The following is a 9,420-nucleotide window of genomic DNA, read 5'->3' on the forward strand; positions in this document are numbered from 1 at the left end:
GGCGGATCCAAGGAGGGAGGGGGCAGATCTGGGACAGGAAGAGGAGAAGAGAGAAAATACATGCCACAAACAGAACCTGAAAGACAGACCACCACATGGAAAAAGGAAACAGGAGAGATTAGAATGAGAGAGGGGGGAGGAAAGACAGGATGAGAGAGGAGGCTGGGGAGAGGGACACAGGCCCGGAGTCAGGGAGAGGAAAAAAGGGAGGATATAAAATAAGGGAAGATGGAAGGGGAGCAAAATAGAAGGAAAAAAAAAAAATAACTGAGAAGTGGTCCAGAGAGGGGCGGAAATAAAACAACAAAGGAGGGAGTGGAGGAAAGAAGAGAAAAACGAATGTCCCGGAACGGAATACGTAGGAAGTGAGGGAGACTGACGGACCTTAGAGAACAACATAGGAGGGTAAGAGGATGAAGGGTCAGGAGGGAATGGGTGACCCCGCAGAGGTAAAATAAATTTCTAAATAACATCACTCCTGCTGCAGGAGGGCCAGTGTTTTTCAATGGAGGCCATTCACCTGGATGCATTTTGCACCACAGGCTGCTCCGGAGACCCCGTGTGGCGCCAGTGGAGGAGGCACAAGTGTGGGGAGGGGGGCACGCAGCCCTCTGGCTAGCCCTGCGCCCCTCCTGGGGTGGCCAGGCCTCCTCCAGGGTGCCGGAGCCTGGCTGGGAAGCCACCCCTCCAGTCTCGGCTGCCCCTACCAGGACCATTCCTGCTGGCCTTTCCCTTCCTTGCTGACAGCCAAGTTAGCTAAGTTTCTCTATTGCTTCTCCGGACCCAGGCAATGGCTCCAAGTCCAAGGCGAGCAGCAGCCTTTTCTGCAGCTGCTCTGGAGGCGCCTGCCCTGGCCTCCTGGGATCTCAGGGGTCCAGATTCCTGGCCAGATGCAAATCCCTCCCCCTGGGGACACCAGGCCACGCACTTGGACGTCCATGCAGCTGCTAATCGCGGGGAGAGAGAGAGCGAGGAAGAGAGAGAGGGGGAGAGAGAGCGAGAGAGAGAAGAAAAAAATATTCTCAGCTCAATTTAAGTCTCATGGAAAGGGCTTACAACTGTAATTAAATCATTAAATTCTTGTCTACGCTTCACAGAGCGGAGAGAAATTAACTTCCCACCAACCTCATTTTCTATTTGAACATGAAATAATGATTTTCTGCCCGTCTAATTACAAAGCCAACATCTGATCAAGCCGGCATCCAGAGGGGATTATCGCATGCACGAGTATTAGACCTCATTACCAGCTTGAGTGCAAAATTATTACATCTTGTAATTGGATGGTGAGATTTATATACAGATCGGCCCGGTTTCTGTAAGATTGTAATTACAAGCTTCGTTGGTTAGCTACTTATCAGAACTTTGCAGGAAAACAAAACAAATGACTGAGGAAAACGAGCATTTCATTAACCTGTAACCCGAGCGCGGGGGGAGGGAGCGGTGGGAGCGTGCGCCGCGCCGCGCCGGCGTCTGCAGGAAGCTCAGGGCTCTCTGGGCCGCCCTGCAGCCCCGGGATCTCAGGCCTGCGAGGGAAGGATGGAAGGGGGGCCTCCTCGGAGAGATCCGAGGCTGCGGCCGGCGAGGCGGGGTGAAGAGGGGGCAGACGGTGGGCCTGGTGATTCGCAGCTCTCCTGTGCGGTGCCTGGCGCAGCCTCAAGGGCCTTGGTTTTCCGACCGGGATCCGGGGCGCATCCCGCCTGCGCGAGTGTGCGCGGAGCCTGTGCTCTGGGTGCTCTCCCCACACTCAGGGACGCGCTGAGGGAGCCTCCACCGCAAGCCTCGGTGCGCTTTGTGCGCTGGGAACGTTGGAGGAAGGCAAGGTGATGAAGAAGGGTTTTCGTACCACGCGTCTGCGCCCCAGCCTTTTCCAAATCCACTTCCCAGTGCACCTGCTTCTCTGCTCTGGGCGAGCGTGTCCCTTTGACCCCATCTCTTGGATTAAAAAGCCCCGGAAAAAAAGGTTCGCTTGTCCTCGGCGTTGAGAGTTGAGTCCTCAGCCAGGCTCCACGGGTCCAGTGGAGTTGGGGAGCCAGCGCCTCCTCGGGGTTCGGCTGCCTGGGACGCTGAGTCCTGGCGTGGGGCTTGGATGATCCTAGCTGGAGGTGAGGGCGGTGGAAAGGCTGCGTGTTCTTGGGACCTGGGCTGCCTGGAGAGATCTAAACCATCCAAGGTCCTGGGCCCCCAATTGGGTCTGGGTCTGAAGGTTCACCTTCGAGACCAAGGCCAGCCCCTCTCCAGCGGGGCTGGTGCCCTGAGCACAGCCTCATCCCTTCCTTGGCTTCGTCCCCGCCTCCTGCAGGCCAGCGCAGCCAGGTCCGAAGCTGATGGATGCCTTAGACACATCTCCAGGGCTGTTTCCTCTTCCTCCTGGACGGGCTGAGTTCAATTTCGGGCATTGCAGCTCCAGTCTTCCTGCCTGGGAATCTCGCTCTAGGCGCAGTCCTGGTCGGTGCAAACTCTAGAGGGCTTCAGGGCCACTGAAGCTTGAGTCTGAGCCCTGGGGAACCCTCTGGGAAACGAAGGATGCCAAGGTTGCCCTCAGTGTTGAACCCCCAGATTTTCCCCAAGGCAGTGAGCTCAGGATCCCCTACGCCACTTCTCGGAGAGTTTTCACTGGAAACGAAATCAGGCGCCGGGAAAATATGTCCAAGCCAGACCTCCCCCCAGGTACCTCCTTCTTCAGGGGCGACTCCGGCTGAGGCCAGCGGGTGCACCCAGCAGCATCAGGTGGGAGGGGTAAGGGGAGCGGCTGGACCCCGCTTGAGAAGGCCTCAGGCCAGTTTCCCCAGTGGAACCCTGCGCCTGATGGCCCCCAAACTTTCCCTCCTCCTCCCCCGGCCCCAGTGTCCTAGGAGCCCCACCTCCTGGGGTGGCCTCCCTGCATAAAGACTGGTGGGAAGAGGCCTGGCGTGGGGGTGGGGTGCACACTGGGTGCCCCCGGGAATTCATTCCCTAACTGGGCTCCCAAGAGCAGTGGAGACCCCAGACAGCCGGAGCCAAGACCCTCCGACCCGACCCCATGCGGGAACTGAGATTCGATTCCTCTCTCCATCAGCGCGCGGCGGCCAGTGTCCTCCGAGGCCAGTGTCCGCCTCTGAGCAGCGCCAGCGTCTCTGCAGCAGAGTCGCCGCCCTCGCGCGGTCCCCGGGGCGTTCCTCCCGCAGGTCCGGCCTGTGCGCCCGGAGCCGCCGCGATGCCGGCATTTCTATTTCTATTCTGCTCGGGGCGGCCACGCGCCCTCGGCCGTGAAGGTGGGCGCCGGGGTGCTAGGAGTGCAGCTGCGGTTTAGGATTTACCCTCCCATAAAACTCAAAGCCTTGCCTCCCATCCCCACCCGAGACGGCGGGGAAATCCACGCAAAAAAGAACGCAGGTTGGCGCCCGGACGGGGAGCAGGGGAGGAGCGGGGAAGGGAAGGGTGTCTACGTACAGAAAATTCCAGCCTACGAACTTCTTGGAAGTGCTCTCGAAAGTTCCTGGAGCCTCGCCGCCCGGCTCCTCCCCATTCCCACGCCCATTTAGGGCGCCGGCAGGCTCCCCTTTCACGTCCTCGCTCCCCAGGACCCCAAGGGCCCCCACCCACACCCCCAGACCAGCCCGCCATTTCTAATAAGTAATTCGCACCCTGACCCTTAAGGAGGCTAATCTCAGGGTTTGGTCCTCTTGGGTGGGGGGCAGCCTCGCCCCCAAGGGTACTGAGGTGGCCTTGGAAGACACAATGCACCCCCCTCACCCTCTTCTAGCGCCCTCCCCAGGCTGCTGAGAGTGGCCGGGCGTCAGGGGTGCGTGCGCCAAAGGGGCCCCCCCCCCCCCCGGCCCTCCAAGGCCCCGGCACTTGCCCGGGACCCAGGTCTGGTCCCGACCCAGGCTCGGCGCTGGGGTTGGGGGAGAGGTGCCAAGGAGCGGGAAGCGAGGAGGGGCGAGCTGACCCGGTACTAACCCCCGTCCCCGCGCCTCTCCCGGGTGCCTCGGGGCGCTGGCCAGAGGGGGCGGGAAGGGACTGGAGCCCGGGGTCCCGCCCCCGCCGCGCCCCGCCCCGCGCACCGTATCCGCGAGGGTGGGAGGCCTTGCCGGTAAGGCTCCCGGCGATTGGCGACTGGGGAAGGAGACGCTGGGAAAAGTCGAATAAGAGGGCGCGACGTCAGACCTGAGATTTGGGAAAGGGCGAGGGAGGGAGAGAGGGCGGGGACGGACACACGGACGGAGACGTACACCTCTCCCCCAGCCGCCACCATCCTACCCGTACAGCACCCTAAGTGTCCACAACTTTCGGCCGCCTTCGCCCAGGGCTCAGCGCCCGGTGGGGTGGGGACAGCGCAGAGTGAGTAGAGAGACAGATGAGAGAGAGCAAGGGAGAGAGAAGAAAGGAAAAAGGGAGCAGAAAGGGAGGAAAAGGCATCGTGAGAAAGAAAGGAGTTTCCTAGCGCCCAGAAGAGGTAAAGAGCCCGAAGGAGCGGAAGCGATCCTGGGTGGGGGAGTGGAGCACAGCGAGGGGAGGGGAGAGGAAGGGCGAGGAGGAGGAGTGAGCACTAGAGGCGGCGAAGGAAGCGGGGCGCGACACAGCTCGGGGAGCGGAGCGGAGGGCGGCGCGCAGCCCGCAGCGGGCAGAGGCGCTCGGGCAGCCGAGAGGAGGGAGCGCGGCGCGGAGAGGAGGGGCCTGCGGCCCGTGGACATGTCAATCAGGGCCCCGAGCCCCGGGAGTCTCCGCCAGTCTGTCCGGACCTGACCTGGCTCCCGGCCGCCGCCGCCGCACCGCGGAGCAGATCCATCGGGGACCGCGGAGCGCCGCGCAGCGCGGGAGGCAGCGCGGCCTGAACCCGGCCCAGCCCCCGATGCGCGCCGGAGCCCGCGGGCGGCGCTGAGCAGGGCGGCCCCGGCGGCCGGGCCCCCTCTCCGTCCGCGCCCCGCGGGCCACCATGTCCTTCCCCCAGCTCGGTTACCAGTACATCCGCCCCATCTACCCACCCGAGCGCCCGGGGACGGCCAGCGGCGGCGGCAGCGCTGGGGCCCGCGGCGGCCCGGCAGCCGGCGCCTCGGAGCTGGCCGCCTCGGGGTCCCTGTCCAACGTGCTCTCGTCCGTGTACGGGGCGCCCTACGCCGCCGCGGCAGCAGCGGCCGCTGCCGCCCAAGGCTACGGCGCTTTCCTGCCCTACGCCGCCGAGCTGCCCCTCTTCCCGCAACTGGTAAGCGCCGGGGGAGCCGGGAATGGGGGTGGGGTGGGGTGCGGGGGTGCGGGTTGGAGCTGGGCCACCCGACGCGGGGAGCGCGCAAGAGTAGACGCGCAGGGCCCAGGCCAGGAGGCGGTCGGGGGTCGGCGGCCACGGCCAGGACTCATCCGCGCGTGTCCCTTCCTTCTCTCCATGTGCGTTCAGGGCGCACAGTATGAGCTGAAAGACAGCCCCGGGGTGCAGCACCCGGCCGCCGCCGCCGCGTTTCCGCACCCGCACGCCGCCTTCTACCCCTATGGCCAGTACCAGTTCGGGGACCCGTCCCGTCCGAAGAACGCCACCCGCGAGAGCACGAGCACGCTCAAGGCCTGGCTCAACGAGCACCGCAAGAACCCCTACCCCACCAAGGGCGAGAAGATCATGCTGGCCATCATCACCAAGATGACCCTCACCCAGGTGTCCACCTGGTTCGCCAACGCGCGCCGGCGCCTCAAGAAGGAGAACAAGATGACGTGGGCGCCCCGCAGCCGCACCGACGAGGAGGGCAACGCGTACGGGAGCGAGCGCGAGGAGGACGAGGAGGAGGACGAGGAGGAGGGCAAGCGCGAGCTGGAGGAGGAGGAGGAGCTCGGCGGGGAGGAGGAGGACCCGGGGGGCGAGGGCCTGGCGGAGGACGAGGACGAGGAGGAGATCGATTTGGAGAACGTGGACGGCGCGGCCGCGGGGCCTGAGCTAGTCCTGGCGGGGGCGGCGCGCGGGGAGGACGACCTGGGCCTGGGACCCAGTTCCGACTCCAAGCACAGCGACTCGGACGACAGCTCCGAGGGCCCGGAGGAGCGCCCGCTGCCGGCCCTGAGCCTGGCCCCGGTGCCACCGCCACTGGCCGCGGCGCCGCCATCCCCGCCCTCGCCCCCCGCGGGCCTGGACCCCTGCGCTCCTGCTCCCGCGCCCGCCTCCGCCCTGCAGAAGCCCAAGATCTGGTCCCTGGCCGAGACGGCCACGAGCCCGGACAACCCGCGCCGTTCGCCTCCGGGCGCGGGAGGCTCTCCCCCCGGGGCCGCCGGGGCGCCCCCGGCCCTGCAGCTCTCCCCGGCCGCGGCCGCCGCCGTGGCGCACAGACTGGTCTCGGGGCCGCTGGGCAAATTCCCCGCGTGGACCAACCGGCCGTTCCCAGGCGCGCCGCCCGCCGCCCGCCCGCACCCGCTCTCCCTGCTCGGCTCGGCCCCTCCACACCTGTTGGGACTCCCCGGAGCCTCGGGTCACCCGGCCGCCGCCGCTGCCGCCTTCGCTCGGCCCGCGGAGCCCGAGGGCGGAACAGGTGACTGCTGAGCGCAGGGTGCGGAGGGAGGGGGCGGGCCTGGGGATGCGCCCGGACCGGGGCGGGGAGGACGGTTAGGACCCCAGGAGCGAAGGGCCCTCACCTGGGCGCCTGCCTCCCGCGGCCCTGGGTGCCGGCGCAGAGCTCTGAAGGCCTCCTTTCCCTCCCCGCTGCCCTTAGATCGCTGCAGTGCCTTGGAAGTGGAGAAAAAGTTACTCAAGACCGCCTTCCAGCCCGTGCCCAGGCGGTAAGAGACCCCGAGGGGCGGGGGGAGGTTGGTAAAGCAGGCTGGCGAGAAAAGCAAAGAACTGGTGCGAATTCCGGCTTTTGCCCCCGGAGGTGACGCAGCTGGGAAACCCTTTTAAAAGGGGACGGACGAAACACACCCTCAGTTGTCCCCGAGGGCGCAGAGATGGCCCCATAACCCTACCCCAGTCCAAGCACTTCCAGCCCCGACCTCAGGTCCTGAGCCTCCCACCCACCTCCCAGTTAAATGGGAGGACCCACATCTACTGCTGACATCCTTTTACATGGCGACACTGCCGGGTCCCGGCCCCAGCCCCCCACCCCCGGCCCCAACCCCCAACCTCCACCCCGTGGTGTCTCCCAGCCCTAGGCAGCGGGGTACCCCTTGCTCCCCAGGCCGTTGCTACCACTGCCTCTCTCTTCCAGGCCCCAGAACCACCTGGACGCCGCGCTGGTCTTGTCGGCCCTCTCCTCCTCTTAGTTCTTTTTTTTTTAATTTTTTAATCGTTGTAATAATTGTAAAAAAAAAAAAAAGTAATCGCTCTGTATAGTTATGACTTGTAAGCATGTCTGTGTATGAATACCTAAAAAAAAAAAAAAGAAAACTAAACAAAAAAAAGAAATAAAAAAATACAACAAGTCCCCCCGGGTGGAGTCTCCCCAAGTCGCTTCTGTCCCCCACATTAGCCGAGCTTGGGAGATGGGTGTGCGAGGCTGGTTGTGGGGAGTGGCGTTTCGGAGAGAATCAGCGTGTCTGACTTGTTTGTATATATTCAGAAGACATGTACATATGTGTGAACCAAATTGTACAAGAAAGTATCTATTTTTGGCTAAATAAATGAGCTGTTGCCACTTTGACTATAACCGCCTGTCTGCCCCCAGAGGGGTCTGTTTGCTGTTCGTTGTTCTGTCTTGTTCCCCCCCCCATCCCCACCCCCACCCACCCCCCTGTTTAAAGAGCCATTGGAATCCGCAGAAAAGACCAAGAGAGAGGAGTCTGGACCCTGTGATGAGAGGAGAGCAGAGGTTGAGTTGGAGGCGCAGGCCGAGGTTGGAGGCGCGCAGGCGGTGAGGCTGGGGGTGCTGCTGGAGGAGTCCCTGGGGCTCCGGAGAGAAGGGGCCCAGGAGACAGGTGGGCAACCAGGGCAACGGGAAACGGGTCCAACCCGCTGGTCCTCGGACCCAACCACGGGGTCTTGGGGCGTCCTCTGGTGACGCAGCAGAAAGACTCAGGAGGGCGTGGACACAGAGGGGTTAGGTTGGGAGGTGCTCGCTCTTCCTGCGCCCCCATTCTTAGATAGGAACAATTGAGGTTGGTTCATTCTTAAGAAGGGGCGGTGCAAGCCCAGCTTCAAGCCCCCTTCCAACCACAGTGCACCCCAGAGGCCTTACAGAAGCAGGAGTGTGGGGGGGGGGAGAGGGGGAGGGTATGGAGGAGCCTAGGGGAGCCCAGCCTTTCCTCCCGGTGACTGTGTCCAATCCGAATTGAGAGTTGGGGGCCTGGGGGGCCTGGCGGCATCTGTGCGTCTGGGCGCCCCAGTGGGTTTCCCCAGGTGCCCTGCAAGGGCAGCCTTGGGAGGTCAGGGCCTGGCGCTGTGGTTCGGACCCAAGCACCGATCCAGCCCAGATTCGGGCAGCCGGATAGGGGCGGGCTGGCCAGGGGAGGGAGCCCGGGAAATTTGGGGCTAGAGCTCCCTCTACAGGACAAAGAGGCCGCTGGGCGCTGGCCACCGTGGCCTGTCCAGCCAGGCATCGCCTCCCCTCCGCAACCTCTTTTTCTCTTTCAGGCCCCAGCCTTGCCCAACTTCGACATGAAGTTGTAGGGGATTCTGGAAGAGCAACAATGCGCTGGGGTGCAAAGTCGGGGGACCTGTTCTGTGTCTCCCTCCCCACGTGCAATTCGTGTCTTTATAAGGCGGCCAGCTACTAGGTGCTTGCCCCCAGTAGTGAGGCGTGTGACCATCAGGCGGGTCTCCGGGGAGGTTTGGGGAGAGCTTGCACCCCCAGAGCCACCTGGGAGGTTGGGCAGGAGCAGAGGCTGTCCAGCAAGGACTGGTCTATGTGGGGTACAGCTGCCAGCGCCCCCCCTCAGGACCCCCACACAGGTGCGTGTGCAGTGCTCCAGGCTCCAGTGGGAAGGAGGTCACAGAGGTCTGGTGAGCAGAGACAGTGCCGGCCTCCAGAACACCAGGCTCCCCTTCTCCCCACTCTTTCTTCACTTTTTCTCCCCCTAAAGTTTGGGTCCTTACCTGGCCACAGGCTGTGACTCGGGTTCAGCTCTGACCCTGGGCACCCCACCCCCCGACATGGAGCCAGCACCCACCGCCTGGGCCTTGAACCTGGGCGGGCACTGCCCGAGCAGGGGTGAAGCAGGGAGAGGGGGTGATGGCTGAAGACCCCCAAGGGGGAAGCCTGCCTCTGAGCAGAGGGAGCTGGGTGAGGGTGGGGGCAGGCAGAGCCCCAAGAGATCTGAGTGCCAGTCCTGCTCTCTCTCCAGTGAAAACCCTGGGTTCCGCGCGCTCTGCAGCCTGTCCCATCCCAGGGGTAAGGGTCCTCAGGGGAGACCCGCCCTGCCCACTGCAAGGGCAGGAGGTGTGGGTGCCAGAGGGGAGAGGGGGAAACCCAAGAGCAGGTCCCGGGTTTGCATGTTCTCCGTGGGATGAGCGAACACATGGGCCCTCACCTGGCC

The 9,420-nt window shown here is 63.8% G+C and overlaps 1 protein-coding gene across 1 annotated transcript; it reads left to right on the plus strand.

Annotated features, from left to right (window-relative positions):
- Positions 1–4,176: 4,176 nt before the first annotated feature.
- IRX3 (iroquois homeobox 3) lies at positions 4,177–7,595 on the plus strand. Its single transcript, XM_059668026.1, has 4 exons — positions 4,177–5,182; positions 5,372–6,485; positions 6,666–6,732; positions 7,158–7,595. The coding sequence occupies exons 1-4, from the start codon at positions 4,916–4,918 to the stop codon at positions 7,210–7,212; spliced, it is 1,503 nt and encodes a 500-aa protein (XP_059524009.1). The 5' UTR covers positions 4,177–4,915; the 3' UTR covers positions 7,213–7,595.
- Positions 7,596–9,420: the final 1,825 nt, after the last annotated feature.

Source organism: Myotis daubentonii, chromosome 15 (assembly GCF_963259705.1).
Source record: "Myotis daubentonii chromosome 15, mMyoDau2.1, whole genome shotgun sequence".
NCBI classification, from domain to species: domain Eukaryota; kingdom Metazoa; phylum Chordata; class Mammalia; order Chiroptera; family Vespertilionidae; genus Myotis; species Myotis daubentonii.